Raw genomic sequence first — 17,533 nt, forward strand, 5'->3', positions numbered from 1 at the left:
GAAAGCATCACAAGTATTTAGGATACACACAATTAGCAAAAGCATCACGAGTATTTAGCAGTCTCAGGGGAGAGGAGGATCTCAGGGAGCAGAAGACTCTCCCTGCTCAGAATATACAGCGCTTCACAGGACGGTGGGCTCCGTCCCGCCCCCTGGCACACTGGCTTGTGTCTTCAATTCCAGCTGGAATTGTGAGGCCATATTAGCTGCTGCTTCGTGTGTATCCTCTGGAAAATTTTTACACTATCAATGACCTAAATTTGGATCTGGTGATAGTCTAGAGAAGGACTCTTTCAGTTTTGGGAGCTGCAAAGAGTCTTCTTATCTTAGTGTACTTCTGAAAGCTGCCTGGGTGAAGAAGAGATTGATTGGCTCAAAGATGGACCATTGTGAAGAAAATAATTGAATTCACTTCCTTCCTCCCTGGTGAGTGGGCCATCTGGTTGACCCTTCCGCCTTTAGCAAAGGGAAATAAAGTGCACAGTTACCAGCTGTCCCCACCAAGGCTGGCAGGGCTGGACCTTCGCCGTCCCTGCAGTCCCTGCTCTCCCGCTGCCACCCGATTGCTCCTGCATCTGCAGCTTCCCATGCTGATCGTCCATAGTAGGGGGCTCCTTTAGGAAGAGCCCTTAGTGAGGCCTCTTCTCCTCTCACTTCTTCTGGAAGTGAGACCACTTCCGTCTTCGTTAGCTGTGCATGGCTATACGTACATTTGCAGAAAACAAACACACCATGAGGTGTACCCGAAACACTCAAGGTGGGTATTTGCTGCGTGGGGAATGTGTGCTTCACTGTGGAATGACATGGCGGTGGCCTGGATCACCCTACTGTGGGGACCCAACAGAGGTGAAGATGCCCGTTTCCCCTCCTGAGAGCTCGGAAGTGGGATTCTCTGTATTTACATTCTTTATAACGTATCAGAAATTTGATGTGCTTTTGAGTTCTTCCCATAGTGTCTATCAAATGGTACTGAAGCATTGTTTGGTAGCAATAGCAATCAATCGTAAAGCAGTATCTTACATTTCTATAGATGTTATAAATTATAGTGTACTTCCAAACACACTTGCATTTGGTCCTAACACCCAAGCACTGGATTCCTTTTGTCTTCCACCCCTTCTTTGCTTTTTTGTCCCATCCCTGAAGCCTTCAGGTTCTCTAATTTCTAAATAATCACCTCAGACTTTTCTTGAGAATCTCGACTCCTTGTCATAAGGCACAAGGTGTGATAAAGTCAGCAAGGGATATCTCGTGGGAGAGAGGAAGCTCAGGCCAAGATAAGGCATGTCGGGTTTGAGCACAGACGGGGAGGGCCTGGTGGACATGCACAGTGACCCCCCGTTAATCCATTCACAGAACACTGTGGGTCTTCAATGATTATTTCAATCTGCATCTCTTCCATTTCAGTTGTACAATTGGCACGTAAAATATCAAGCTCTCATTACAGATTCCTAAGATAACATTCTGAAAACATGAATTTTATATTTAAAACAACCAAACAACCTAGGAAAAGGTTGAGTTTGTTTCTCATTCATTTGTTGTCTTTTTGCCTGAGTTGAGAATAAGTGTGAGCCGCAATTGCATGAGGACAAGGCAGTTGCCAACTATAGATGTCACTTTGCATGACATCTGTTAGGACCGACTGCTGTTTCTGGCATCATCAGTGGAGTTGGGCTGGTATTAATGCTTTGCTTTCCTCATCAATCCACAATGGCTTTTCTGCCAGAGGTGCCAGCAAATAACAGAGTTACTTCTTATAAAGGCATTCATATGTCCATTCTTCCGTTCTGGAGGATTGGACCACAGTCCCGGAGCGCTGTGGTGTCCCTTGTTCTATACAAGACATCAGGAACACCAGCACATCAAGTCGCTTGCAGACAGATGATGACACAGACATTAAATACATAATTTAATAGTGCAATAATGTTACAGAAAAGCATTTACAAAGTGTTACGGTTGTGTCCAGATGGGAAAATAATGAACTCCGCCTGTGAATCCAGGCACGGCTTTCCAAAACGTGGGAGATGTGCCTCTGAGCCACGAGCTTTGTTTCTCACAGTCCTGGAGACTGGAAGCCCACAGCCAAGATGCAGGCTGCAGTGTCCCATGGGCCCTTCCTCCTTAGGTTGCCGACGGCGCCTTCTTGCTGTGTCTTCTCACTGGTGTTCCCCCGATGCATGTGTGTAGACAGGAGGCAAGCTCTCTGTTGTCTCTTCTTGTGAAGACACTGATCCTGTCCTGAGGGCCCCACCCTCATAACCTCATGTAACCCTCATTACCTCCCCGAGGCCCTCTGTCCACACTGTGGGTTCGAGCTTCCACATGTGAGTTTGGGAGGGACACAGTTCAGGCCATAGCGGCCTGACGTCCTTCCTCTCAGCTACACTTCTTGTAGTTTCTGTTCAAATGTCACTTTATTAGAAAATCTCTCTGACCTCCTTATATACAAACAGGATGCAACCCCCACCCTTGACTCCCTCGTCCTGCTTTTTTCTTCTCTTAGTGGGTTTATCTGTTTATTGTTTATGCCCCATCCCTGCACTAGAATACAAGAAAGGAAATATGGAAAAACGAAAGCCGTTCAGCTTGCTGGGCTGCTAGAAGTGCAGTCTGTTTTGTTCACTGCTCTACCCAAGGTTCTCAGGGTAGGGTTGGCAGGGAAGGTGCTGGATAGACATGTGTTGGATGGATGGATGGGTGCATAGGTGGATGGATAGATGGATGGACAGATAGGTGGATAGATGAATAGATGGATGGATGGATGGATGGATGGATGGATGGATGGATGGATGGATGAAAGTTTGATCACCTCATTACACCAAATTGTTCATTGTAGACACGCTCTTCCATTTTACTGGATCTCTGAGGTATGCTTGTGGTACTGAACAGAACAGGGAATGTCTTACAGTCTCACTTTCACTATTCTAGGCAAAAATATATAATTCTGCCAAGAAATGCACTACTGAAGCTTAGCGTTTCAGGGCATAATTTATTAACTTGTCTTGTCCTTCATGGGAAGCAGCGTCAGCTCTCCTCAAATTTTCAATAATTCAGCTCCTGCAAGTTAAGATGAGGAAGTCATTTGAATCTGGGAGCCAAATGAGATGTTCAGAGAAGCACATATTTATCTGCATTCTAACTCAAAGAAAGTCTCCTTGCTCTGGTTACACCCATGTAGAAATTGAATGTGTATATAGACCATGACTAGAAAGGAAAATGGGGAAAATGAAAAGTTTTATTTTCTTGGATTAGCAAGATTACTCATGATTTGTTTCCTCCCTAACTTGTTTCCTGTTAGTATTGTTAACAATAGTATTTGTGTCAGTTAAAAAAGAAATTACCTGTACTGTGAAATGTGAAATTTGGCAAATGAAAATGGAGTTTAGTAAAGAATGTCTGCTTTCATGTGGGCAAAATTGCCCTTTTTAAATGTGTAAGAATGCTGCCTGGAAGGCAATATGGTGCATCTGTCTTTAAGAAATGATGTTGGGGCACCTGGGTGGCTCAGTCAGTTAAGCATCTGACTCTTGGTTTCGGCTCAGGTCCTGAGATTGAGCCCTTCGTTTGGGCTCCCTGCTGAGCATGGAGTCTGCTTAAGATTCTCTCTCTCTCCCTCTCCCTCTCTTCCTCCCCCGTCCCCCTCCCTCTCTCTCTCTCTCTAAAAAAGCAAGCAAGCAAGCCATGGTGTCATTGACCCAGGATCACTTCCCTTGAGTACACTATGCTGTCAATGCCTGTTTGGTTATTTAGGGTACATTCTCCCATTCAATAATACATACCAAACTGGTTTTCTGTGCAAAGTATTTTCTTAGTCCAGTGAACAGGAGGAAGGCGGAGTCTTTGTCCCCTTTCCAGAAGTCCTTGCTTCCCATTTGTTTTCCACCCCTGCATAGCAACTTCACAGCTTTGTATCTCTCTCTTCCGTCCTATATGTGTTCATAGAACTTTTACTCTATTGGACATTTTTAAGATCATTTATTTCCACCTTCCTTTCTGGATGATTGGACCTCCAGGACCCCTGTTAGGTGTTCACCATCCTGCACACTTCCTGGTGAAGCATCTCATTCTACTGTGAGGTGATACTCATGGCTGGGAATTTTGAAGTTGTACTGAAACACAGTTCTACCTTCTGGAGCTGTACAGAAAAAGTCTCCTCTTCCATGTGATAGTTCAAGTGGATGAAGACTCTTAAGTATTTGGCTTTTGAGGCTGAACTCTTCCTTCAACGTGACATGTTTTGCAAACATCTCCATCTTCTGGTCATCTTGGTAGACACTCTGACACCATCCAGCCTAGACCTGGACATCCCACTGTGGATGTGTTGGGGCTGGTAAGAGGCTCACTGAGTCTCAGAAGGACCTCTGTCACTGCAACATGGGTTCAAGTACACTTCTACAAGTAAATCAGCTACACTACTAGCTCGTCAAGAAATTGACACAAAGAAAAAGTCTTAGGCTTCTTCATGCATATAAACTTTGACCAGTGTATTTAATAGATATGTTTAGTACAGATTTTAGAATTCTAGATTATTATTAACAACAAGATTCAAAAGGTACCAATTGTTTGAGCTGATGAAGACAATAACATTAATTTTATTATTCTGTATCTTGAATAAGATTTGGTCTTAAAGATTAAAATATTCTGGTTTGATTGTTACCCTGGGATTTAATATGAACCGTGTTTGTGAAATGTCCGCTAGGGGGCTGCCTGGGTCCTCAGTTAGTTAAGCCTCTAACTCTTGATTTCAGCTTAGATCATGATCTCAGAGTTGTGAGATCGAGCCCCGTGTCACATAGGGCTCCATACTGGGTGTGGAGCTACTTAAGATTCTCTCTCTCCCTCTCCCTCTGCCCCTCCCCTCCCTCACACACTCACACTCTCTCTCTCTCTCAAAGAAAGAAAGAAAGAAAGAAAGATCGATCCACTAGGGTCTGCGAGACATTATGTGTACTACCTTGTTCATATGAATAATACTGCTTCAAGATTTATGCTATTCACAAATTTGGTGAATTTTCAAATTTTCTTCATAAACTTGGGCAAAGTGAAAAGCTGCTGAACCAGCAAAATCTGATTACTTCTTCTTGTTATTGGCCTGTGATTTTCTTGCATAGGAAAATCTATCCATTCAGAAATGAGATCAACTCAGTATAACCTTTTGTCATTTTTAAGTGCTAAAAAGCCACTTCTTAATAGATAAATTCTGGATAGCAAATAAGATTGGTAGAAATTTTTAAACAACAATAAAATCCTTTCTTGCTAAGAGCATAGTGGCCCTCAGAATTTCTCTTAATTTGATAATCTAGATAGCCAATATTGAATATTTGCATGGCAGTTATTAACCATTTGCCATCCTCTATTTAATGTCACCTTTATTTCGATTTGCAGAAATTTGCTACATTCTAACGAACTTTGAGTTTGGGATGAAGCTGCATTTGGGTATTGCATTATCTACTTTTTGAGGCCCCCTCTATTCTACTTCATCTTGAGTTGGAGTCAATATGAGTTGTAATTATGGGCACTATAAGAGAGAATGTTTTGTGTTCTGTTTATGGGCAGAAGGAGCAGTAGACCATTTGCAGTGTGACCATATGTCTTTATTTGCCTTGGGGAGTGCCAGTTGCTCTTGTATTACTGATGATATTTTTTATCAATATAAACTATTATGTTTATTAATTATTAATTATAAATATTAACCAGTTTGTCTCTCTAAGGATCCCAGCTTGGAATGTAAATTATATGAGCACCCTGATTTGAAAGGAATTGAAAGTTGGTTTCAGCAGCCAATATGCCTGATTAATTTCCTAGATTTATCCAACCTTTAGCACACTTTAGCAATGTCTCCAGATTCTTCCTCCCATCCCTAACCCCTGCGACCGTGCAAACACAGCTCCCGGGAGGGACGAAAATCTAGAATAGGTATAAGTGAATCACCCAATGAAGAGACCTGGGCAATCTTGAAGTCTTGTATGAAGTTCTACAGAAGGGAGAAAGGGCTCAAGATCATGAGCAGTGGGTCCAGGTTAATTATACTCGGCATGCAGGATGTGCTAAATAAATGTTTGAATCTGGTACCCTGAAATAGAAGTTAATGGTGTGGATGTGAATGAGAAGGAAGAAGAGAGAGGACTGGGAGCCGGCAATATTAATCATACTTGGGTTTGACTCAGTGGGGTTAGGAGGTTGGCTGTCATGAAGGGAAACGCCACAGTTGCCCTGTGCTGTGGAACCCAGTGTCCCGAGTGAAGAGACAATCAGTTCTCAGCAAAGCTGTAAACATAATATACTATCACATTTTTTCTTGAGATCAGGTTTTGCAGGGACGAGAGCAGGAGGCCGAAGGGCGGAAAAAAGAGCTACTCGTAGTTCAAGGATGAGAATATGCCTCATTCACTCTTCCGTGTCTTGGTTTTTGATTCAAATGGAATGTATTTATTTGGTTTTTATTTTATTTCCTTACTTCACTCACTGGGTTTCTCTTTCCTGTTGTTGTTTTTAGGAGCTGGTGGGGAGCAACCCTCCCCAAAGAAACTGGAAGGGAATAGCGATTGCACTCCTTGTGATCCTGGTCATCTGCTCCTTGATTGTCACCTCGGTCATACTGCTGACTCCAGGTACTTACATTTATTCTTGGAAAAGCAAGTCACTGTGTGGGAGAAAGTGTCTAGCTGTGCTTTGCAGTTTTTTTCTAAGTAACTACCTGTTACATAATTTATTTTTCCCAGGTTCTAATTCTCATTGTGCCATATTGTTAAATGATTAATGTTCCAATGAAAAAAAATCCATTTTGTATGCTTTGAATTCATTTATATTATTGTTGACTAGAAACACTTGGCATATATTAAAATTCATAATTACTTCTTCATGCTTGATGAGCTTTAAGACAGTGGCATTATAAATATGACACGTCTATGGATCTCATGGAATCTGTAGCTACTGTATCAAAGAAGCATTTTAAAAATTAGTTCACACTCAGTGTATGTTGTTTTTATAAGAACAGAGGTACTTGATGAAATAAAAGTATAAGAAAGAGTCAGAAATCTCACAGGGAAGAAAAAACACACAAAATCTTTAGCAAAATCCTACGGCAAAAATGTGTATACACCTGAACCTTGAATGTTTCAAAAATAAGTGCTATGGGAGCTTGGAGGAGAGAGAGGTCCTTCGTGAGGAAGTTCAGGAAGAAGGTGAGATGTGAGGCAGGTTGTGGTGGAGTATGAGCTTAAGGAGAGAAGGAAGACTTTTCCTGGAAGACAACCACATGGCAGTTATAGGAGACCACTGTGGCCACATTCTCATTGTCATGTTTGTCTCCTAATTGTTTGGAAAAAAAAAAAACCACAGTTCTAACCCTCAGTAAATAGACTGCACAGGTATTAGACCTTAAGATGGCAAAAGAAGTAGATACATTGAAATGTATTAATTAATTAATTAATTAATTTTACATTTTTAGAAAAAGGGCCAGTAAATGATGATGTACTTTTAAATGATTCCAAAACTTCAGTGACAAAAAGAGTAATCTGTACCCTTAAACCAAAACTAGATAAAGGTATCACAAGAAATGAAAACTATAATCAGTATCCCTTATGGGGGCGCCTGGGTGGCTCAGTCGTTAAGCGTCTGCCTTCGGCTCAGGTCATGATCCCAGGGTCCTGGGATCGAGCCCCACATCGGGCTCCCTGCTCAGCGGGGAGTCTGCTTTTCCCTCTCTCACTCCCCCTGCTTGTGTTCCCTCTCTCGCTGTGTCTCTCTCTGTCAAATAAATAAATAAAATCTTTATTTAAAAAAATCCCTTATGAATATAGATGTAAAAATCTCAACAAAATGCAAGCAAACTGAATCCAGCAACATATAAAAAGGCTTATACACCTTAACCAAATGTGATTTATCCCAGGAAAATAAATTTGATTTAATGTATGAAAATCAATGTAATACATACATATTAATAGAATAAAGGGAGGGAAGGAACCCACAGAGCTGACATTTGTAAAGTCCAAAATCTTTTCATAACAAAATATTCAACAAGCTAGTAGAAATTTCCTCAACCTGATAAAGAGCATGTATGAAAAACCCACAACTAATATCGTACTTAATGGTGAAAGGTTGAAAGCATTTCCCTAAGATCAGGAACAGACAAGGATGCTCAGTCTCCCCATATCTATTTAACATTCTATTAGAGATTCTAGCCAAGGATATGCAAGGGAAAAAAATACAGATAGGAAAAAAGTAAATGATTTCTATTCTCAGATGACATGAACTTGTATATAGAAAATCTTAAGGAATACACACACACACACACACACACGCAAACGCAGCAAGGCTGGATAATACAAGATCAATATACAGAAATCATTTGTATTCCCATACATTAGCAATGAACAATCTAAAAATTAAATTAAGAAAGTGATTCTTGGGGCGCCTAGGTGGCTCAGTTGGTTAAGCGACTGCCTTCGGCTCAGGTCATGATCCTGGAGTCCTTGGATCGAGTCCCGCATCAGGCTCCCTGTTCGGCAGGGAGTCTGCTTCTCCCTCTGACCCTCCCCCCTCTCATGTGCTTGCTCTCTCTCATTCTCTCTCTCTCAAATAAATAAATAAAATCTTTAAAAAAAAAAGAAAGAAAGTGATTCTACCTGCAATAGTTTTGAAAATAATAAAGTACTTAGGAATAATTTAACAGAAGATATACAAACTTGTGCACTGAAAAATCATAAAACATAATTGAAAGAAATTAAAGAAGACCTAAGTAAATGAAAAGATACTCTGTGTTTATGGATTGGAAGATCTAATATTGGTAATATAGCAATACTTCCCAAATACATTTATAGACTCAATCCAATCTTTATAAAAATCCCAATTTCCTTTATTGGAGAAATAAGCAAGCTGATTCTAAAATTCATATGAAAATACAAGGGACTCAGAACAACCAAAACGACCTTGAGAAAGAATGGTTAAAGTGCTTATACTTCCTGATTTTAAAACTTACTCTAAAGCTACAGTAATGATGGTATTAGCATAAGTATAGACCTATAGATTAACGGAATAGAACTGAGGGTTCAGAAATAAACCCATACATCTATGGCCAATTGATTTTTGACAAAGGTGCCACGATCTTTCGATGGGGAAAGCATAGTCTTTTCAACAAATAGCGCTTGCCCAACTGAATATCCACATGCAAAAGAGCAAAGTTGGAGCCCTACCTCACACTGTATACAAAAATCACCTCAGTGTTGATCAACAACCTAATAAAAGAGCTAAAACTACAAAATTCTTGAAGAAAACTTAGGAGCATATATTTATGACCTTGAATTAGGCAACAGTTTCTTAGATATGACACCAGAAGCATAAGCAACCAAAGAAAAAATAGATAAATTGGACTTCATCGAACTTAAAAATGTTTGTGCATCAGTGGACACTATCAAGAAAGTGAAAAGACAACCCATAGAATGTGAGAAAATATTTGCAAGATATATGTTCTGTAGAGGTCAAGTGTCCAGATTGTATAAAGAATTATTATAACTCAAAACAGAGAAATAATGTAATTAAAAACAACCAAAGAATTTAAAAAACACTTATCCAAAGAAATATAAATGGCCAATAAGCATTAAAAAAAGATGTTCAACATCATTAGTCATTAAGGAAATGCCAATCATACTCACAGTATACCACTTCATACCCACTAGGATGGCTATAAAAAGGAAAAAAAAAAAAGGAAAATAACAGGTATTGGTAAGGATGTGGAAAAATGGGGAACTTCAAACATTACTAGTAGGAATGTAAAATTGTGTAGACTCTGTGGAAAACTGTTCAGTAGTTCCTCAAAAAGTAAACATAGAGTTAGCATATGACCGAGTCATTCCACTCCCAGGTATATACCCCCCAAAATTGAAAACATATGTTCATACAGAAGCTTCCATATGGATGTCCATAGGATCATTATTGATAAGAGCCAAAAAGATAGAAGATATTATGCTAAGTGAAGGAAGTTAGACCCAAAAGGCCACATAGTGTATTATCCCAGAATGGGCAAATCCACAGAGATAGAGGTACATCAGTGGTTGCTTGGGGCTAGATGTGGGGACAGTGAGAAGTGACTGCTAATAGATATGAGATTTATTTCCTTTTTTAAAAAATGATGTATTTTTAGAGAAGCTTTAGATTCACAGAAAAATTGAGAGGAAGTCACAGAGATTTCCCATATACCGTCTGTCCCCACACAACGTATAACCTCCCTGGTTATCAACATCCCCACTGAGTGGTATGTTTGATACAACTGATAAGCCTACATGGATGCATCAAAATAAGATTTCTTTTGGGAGTGATGAAGATATTTGGAATTTGATAGTGGTGATGGATTCACAACTCTGTTAATACATCAAGAACTACTGAATTGTACATATTAAAAAGTGAAACTTCATAGTAAATCAATTTCATCTCACTTGAACTGTTAGTTTACATGATAGTGGAAACATTATAAAAAAACATGGGGTAATCTGGCCATACTTACATACTAAAGTACCATAAAAACTTGCCTAATGTTGAAGAGGTTTCAGTAGCAATTATGAAAAAGAGAATGTTGCTCTCTCTCCCTGAGTATGCTTTATGAGCATACCTGAGTTGCCTGGGGCACCTGGACTCAGGATTCAGTACGGTGCATCTGACTGATCATGGAAAAAATGGATTCAGCCATTGAAATCTGAGTAGGGGGAGGGTTAGTAAAGACAAATACTTGTTTTATTTTGTGATTGGCTGACGATGATTCACCTTAGCTGGCGATGTCAGCAACCATGTACTTTTAATTAACATGGAGGAAATCAGGTCTTCCTCAGGATTCACGGAGTACATGTCCCTACCATTGCTTTTCTTTGAACAGAACTCTGCTTTATACGAGAAAGTGATTATTGAACAGTTGATTCTGTGGTTGTCCAGCACTGGAGAGGGGGCTTAGAAAGAACAGTGTTTTAAGTACTTTGCAGTTGCTGCTGCCCCCCCAAGGCACACATGAGTGTCCATGTCACCCCAAGTCCTAGGGTGCCTGCATTCATCACTTCAGTGTGAAATAAAAGGGCACCGCCCCCCCCCCCCCCCCCCCCCCCCGGCAGCTCCTTTCTCCCCAGTGGTCCAGTAGCAAGGCTGGGTGGTAAATGTTCTTGCGGAATAAATTTTGAACCAGTCCGGAAGCCTTCCCTCCTTGTGCCCATGCAACACCCACAGAGAGCTGTCCCTCGGTCTTCTCCACTGTGTAGGGAAGCGTGTCCCACTCTCTCAAATGCAGCCGCTAACCCTGCGAGTCATTTACATTCAGCTCTCATGCGCAGTGTGCCTCCTGCAATAGAGAATATCGTCATTGTAACCATTACCTCTTCGAATGCTGGCGGCCAGTTGTCAGGGGCAACAACAATGGGCAGGAGGCATCTGCTGGTGGTGGGGCTGGGGTGCCTCCCTGAATTCCAGGAGAGGCTTTGAAGAGCAGAATTTCTTTTATTCTTCTGTCAAAATAAAAATGTGGCTGAGCCTTGCCTAACCCTTGGGCTCCGTTGGGCTTCCGTGGCTAGTATTTTGTTTTGCAAGTTGTGCCACTCAGGGAGTCTGTGTCCTAGGTTAGGACGCTCAGCCATGCCTGTTCAGTAGCAAAGGGACTGCCGTCCCTCCCACTGCGGGCTTTCTGCATCCGCCATCCTGGGGTGCAGCACTGGCTTTTGTTTGGCAATCAAAATTCGGTCAGGCAGAAGAGAATGTCCAATCGCTCAACCTGCCCCTGGCTTCAGAGCTTTCTCAAATTTACGAACCTATAGAGCATCCTCACCTCAACCAATAGGACGTACTCATTGGTCAAACATAAATGCTCCCCTCTTGGGGGCTGAGAGCATTGAGCTCGTGTTGGGTGCAATGTGAGAAAAGGAGACACAAATGCTCTTCCTGAGAGCTTAGCGTTGGTTGAAAAAGACGGAAGGAACAAGCATGAGGAGAATTTCGCAGACGTGTGATCAGGAAGCAAAAACAGAAGAGGAGTCTTAGGCAGGGCTTGGGTAAGCCCTGTTGAGTGCTGCCTGTCACTGAGTCACTGACCTAAAGACTGTGAGCACCACTAAGGGCCACAGTGGCTTCCACTGGGTGAGAGACGAAGAGCAGCCTTAAGGAGAGGAGAATCCTAGTGACGACAACACCCTGCAAGTTTCTGTGCTGGCCTGCATGCCTTTGCACCCAGTCTTGCCTCCATTTTGATAGACTTACTTAGAAATTGTAGTAAGTATTTTTCTTAAAATCTAAATTCAGTTAATTAACATATAATGTATTATTGGTTTCAGAGGTAGAGTTCAGTGATTCTTCAGTCTTATATAACACCCAGTGCTCATTCCATCATGTGCCCTCCTTAATGCCCATCACCCAGTTACCCCATCCCCTGTCCCCCTCCCTCCAGCAACCCTTAGTTTGTTTCTGTGATTAGAGTCTCTTAGGGTTTGTCTCCCTCTCTGGTTTTGTCTTGTTTTATTTTTTTCTCTCTTCCCCTATGATCCTCTGTTTTGTTTCTTAAATTCCACATATGAGTGAGATCATGTGGTATTTGTCTTTCTCTGACTGACATATTTCACTTAGCATAATACCCTCTAATTCCATCCACATCATTCACATGAGTCCCCTTTCCAGCTTGGTAGGAAGAATCACATGGAGACCCTGTTGGTACCCAAGATCTTTAAGGGGCTCATGGTAATCATTCTGAATGACAAGTACCTTGTTCTGTAGTGCCGTCTAATTACCCCCAGTTGTGCACAATTTATGTTTTAAAGATCAAATTAAAAGTGTTTAAGGCAATCTTATTGCCAAAGGGACTAGCCAAATGAGAATGTGTCCTTTTCAATTTTGTCATTCATTTCCCCCTTGTTAGTCTATGCTCTTTTCTAAATTTCTCTTTGGTGTAATAGACTCAAAGTTACCTTTTTTATTTTCAGATATTAAATATGTGCTTATGCCAGGTCAGACACAGCCTATGCCCTTTTGGGCAGCTACAGTTCTTGCATTCTGATGGAAAGGACTCTGACATTCTCCAGTGCCACCATTAATGTCGTAGGAGCTGAAAAATCCAGCAGAATCCCATTTGCATTAAAACAGCCCTGACAGTTGACCTTATGGATTTTCACATTAGGGAAGATGGACAACAATTTCTGATGGAAAACACTAGAACACTTAGAGGTGGTGTGTAACCAAAAAGGCTTGGACATTTGAAAATCACAGTGATAGTAGACTTTGGGCTAAGGCCACACAGAGGTTATCAGAACATAAGACTCGTGAGTCTTTTGGGTGGGAACAGAGCATAGAGATTATTTTTATGGAGTTGAAATTTCATCACTGGTTTAGGTCCAATGTCTGTAACTGCTTTGCTAACTCTCAGCTTACCTTTTTTTAATTTTCAATTGAACCCGATAGGCTTTACTGAGAGGGAGTGAAATCTAGCAAATTGGCCATCACGGCTCATAAATTGGATTCTCCTATAGGAGAGAGTAAGTACGAGCAAGTCAGATACTTAATCAAGTGTTCTGAATAGACACCAGAGTCAAAATAAGATGAAATGGGTTTGTGTGGAAAAAAGCTATATTAAAATTACATTTGAGAGAATCCCTCCACTTCAGAGGTGTGACTGCTAGTTAACAAAGGAAGTTCTGTAATAAAATTTCCATCGATTTTTTTTTTAAGTAGACTGTTTTTTTTTAGGGCAGTTTTGGATTCACAGCAAAACTGAGAGGCAGGCACAGAGTTTTCCCAGACACCCCCTGCCCCCAGGCACGCACAGCCTCCCCCGTTATCAATCCCCACCAGAGTGGCACATTTTTTACCATGGATGAACCTTCACTGACCCATCATTATCACTCAAAATTCATAGTTTACATTAAGGTGCACTCTTGGTGGGATGCTTGGATGTCGCTGTCAGTTAAGAGTCTGAGTCTTGGTTTTGGTTCAAGTCTTGATTTCACGGTCATGGAATTAATCCCCATGTCAGGCTCCATGCTCAGTGTGGAGTCTGCTTAAGTTTCTCTCTCCCTCTCCCTTGGCCCCTCCCACCCCGCACTCTCACTCTCTCTAGAATAAACAAATCTTTTTTTAAAAAAGGTGCACTCTTGGTGTTGTGCATGCCATGGGCCTGGACAAATATGTGATGGCACCATCCGCCATTACAGTATCCTCCAGAAGAGCTTCACTGCCCTAAGAACCCTCTGTGGTTTGTCTGTTCATCCCTCCCTCCCCCATAACCCCTGGCAGAGAAGTTTTTACTGTCTCTGCAGTCGTGCCTTTTCCAGAATGTCATACAGTTGGAACCATACAGTATGGAGCCTTCTTTCACTTATAGGCTTTTAAGGTTCTGCCTTTTCATGGCTTGACAGCTCATTTCTTTTTAGTGCTGAATGGTATTCCATTGTCTGGATGGACCACACTTTGTTTATCCATTCACCCACTGAAGGACATTTTGCTTGCTTCCAAGAATTGGCAATTATGAACAAAGCTGCTGTAAACATTCACGTGCAGGTTTCTATGTAGTCATAATTTTCAACTTCTTTGGGTAAATACTAAAGAGTGTGATTACTGAAATACATGCTACAAGTGTATTTTGTTTTGTAAGAGACTGCCCAGCTGTCTTCCAATCTGGTTGCCCCATTCTGCATCCCCACCAGGAATGAACGAGAGTTCCAGTGGCTCCACAACCTTGCCAGCATTCTGTGTCGGCAGTATTCTGGGTTTTGGCCATTCTCATAGGTGTGGAGTGATATCTCATTGTTTGAAGCTCATCTTTTAAAAATTCTGGAACAACTGATTTTTAAACATTTATTTAAAATACACATACAATGTTATATTGCTTAATGAATTTTTAAACTGAACAGGTTCCTATAACCAGTACCCAGATCAAAACATGAAATTCAACCAGCATCCCAGAATACCCCTCCCATGCTTTCTCATCACTAATCCCCCCAAAGGTCCCCTAATTTCTAACATCATAGATAGTTTTGCATGCTTTTATACTTCTTGCATTTATAGTATTACTATAATCATGTAGTATGTATTCTTTTACAACTGCTTCTTTTGTTCAATATAATGTTTGTGAGATTTATTATAGTATTTTAAGTTGTTTTGAGGCCCCATTTTTAATCTCTGTATAGTCTATGCATAATCTCTCTGACCGTTGGAAAGTAGCTTAACAGTAATTTAAAAACTCATGTGTATATCATAACAAGTAACATAACCTTACTGCTTATTATGGTTTCTTGTAGAAATAGGTGATTTGGCCATGTCTTCCAGGCATTTTCTCTGTTCTCCTTCCTATATTAAACTCATCTCGATCTCATCAGAGCTCATCCGCTGTATATGACTATGACCAAGTGTCCTATCACAGGACACGTAAGTTACTTGATCGGTCTCTGGTATTGTTCACTTGCACTTGGGCATCTCTAGTTGTGTTTCTAGATTCCTTTGTTCCCAGCTGGCCAATTGGGTGAATAGTGTCTACTCCAGTCATGAAGTAGATACTTGGTTTTGCTGCCGTTGCTGGTACTCTTGTCATTATTGTTTCTGATTAAGTTAATTTGTTAATGCCAAGTGAAACTAAGTGCTTTATGTAAAGGGATAGTGCAGATAATATTTATGATGACAGTCCAGAATATGGGCGAGACTGGGGAGGACAGGAAGCATTGGTGGAAGGTTTTATGGAAGATGAGGAATTTGAAAGACAGATGCAGGACAGATGAAGGCAGTCCAAGAGGGAAGGTCCCCCACAAGCCACCATAAGCCTGAAGCACTGGCTGGATGGAAGGTGCCTGGCCAGGAAGCCATGGAGGGACGTAATGAGTGTCAGGAGTTAAGGATGGAGGGATGGGGTGGTGACAGACTGGGAGAGTATGGAATGCCGGGCGCTGGGTTTGAGATGGTCCTCTAAGGGTTCCTGTCATTTGTAACAGTTTATAAGTTGTAACCATTTTTAGAATCTGATAAAACTGTAAGTCATCCTATCATTGGAGAAGGGCACACATGTCCTTGTAAACATTTGGATTTACTTCAGGACGCTCACGTACCTGGTCAGCCTGTCCATCGGCCATGTTCGGGATCAGCTTGAGCATTTATCCAAAGCCCAGATGTTACAATATCAGAGTACCTTTGTCCCGAACAGAACACCTCACTACAGTAATTCAAACCACAAGTGTTACATTGTTTCACAAAATGAGAAGTCCAGGGGCACCAGGGTGGCTCAACTGGTTAAGTGGCCCACTCTTGATTTTGGCTCAGGTCATGATCTCAGGGTTGTGAGAGCCCTTGTCGGGCTTCATGCTCAGTGGGGAGTCTGCTTGAGGAGTCTCTCTCTCCCTTTGCCCCTCCCCCCACTCTTTCTCTCTCTCAAATAAATAAAAAAATCTTAAAAGAAAAAAAAAAAAGGTTCTCTCTTTCCTTCTCCCTCTGCCCCTCCCTAAACTTAAAAAAAAAAAGAGAGAGAGAAAGAAAGAAAAGAAGTCCGGACCTGGTCAGGCCCAGGATGGTTCAGGGGCTCCGAGATCTGCCCAGTTCCCGTGGGCGTGCGGGGGCCCCGAGATCTGCGCCACTCCCGTCGGCATGCTGGCAAAGTGGTTGCACTGGCTCCACACGTCCCATCTCCCACCCTCCCAGGAAAGACGGGAAAACCATAGAACTTGCCTCCTGTAGTTCTGTCGTTTCCTGTAGCCAGCCGGGAGACAGCTTACTTACCACAACTATATTGTATGGCCTCCCTTAGCTGGAAGGGGGGTTGAGAAAGTCAGTATTTCTAAGGATCATCCTCTGCGGACATGGAAGGGTACAGTGGCTCTCAGGGAGGCAGCTTCCTATCTGCCACAACAAGACTCCTTGACTTATGAAATATTTTATGAATGCAGTCTTCATCCCTTGAACTTGAACAGTGAGTTTGCACCATTCCTTAAATTGAAGCATATCTGAAAAGAGGGAGTTCTGACAGATTCTCATAAAAGAAAGAATTTACACTGCTGCTAACCTTATAGTTAGTTGCAAACTTCTGAAGTCCTAAGAAGTGGGTCCCTAGGAGAATCTTAACAATCTCTATTTTGACTTTTCATCATTAGTTCTAGGGTTGTGAGGTGCATCTTGCTTATTTATTGAATTCTTACACTGAAGAGCCATTTATTTGAAGGACGGCAGTGGATTATTATTCATGCTTGCATTAAGAATCTAAGCTAAGGGAAACGTGCCTACATACTTATCCATAAAGGGGCACTTTTCAAAGCATTGCTACATTTTGCATCCTATTTTAAAGGCATAGTTGTATATAAACCATGAAAAGGATAAATCTTATCCTGGCACTCTTGCTTTCTTTAGTCTGTTGCCTGGTTTGGATGAAAGCCTCTTGGTAAAGTTCAAGGGAATTTGGGGAGCCTTGAGGACCATCTGTTACAAGGAGCAGCCAGTCTAGTAGTTGCTATTTTAGGGAAGACTCTAGCCAGTCAGGAACCAAAGGCAGCAATTGAGGAGTTTTAAGGCGAGTTACCAGGTCTGGGTCAGGAACACAGAAACA

General features: G+C 41.6%; 1 protein-coding gene across 1 annotated transcript in view; it reads left to right on the top strand.

Moving 5' to 3' along the window:
- DPP6 (dipeptidyl peptidase like 6) overlaps window positions 1-17,533 on the top strand; it is a 681,409-nt gene that overhangs the window by 319,415 nt on the left and 344,461 nt on the right. The window contains exon 2 of the mRNA XM_035029860.1: window positions 6,494-6,608. Coding sequence (XP_034885751.1) covers window positions 6,494-6,608 — 115 coding nt within the window. The remainder of the gene's footprint in view (window positions 1-6,493; window positions 6,609-17,533) is intronic.

Source organism: Mirounga leonina, unplaced genomic scaffold (assembly GCF_011800145.1).
Source record: "Mirounga leonina isolate KUSES-001 unplaced genomic scaffold, KU_Mleo_1.0 Mir_321, whole genome shotgun sequence".
Classification (NCBI taxonomy): Eukaryota; Metazoa; Chordata; class Mammalia; order Carnivora; family Phocidae; genus Mirounga; species Mirounga leonina.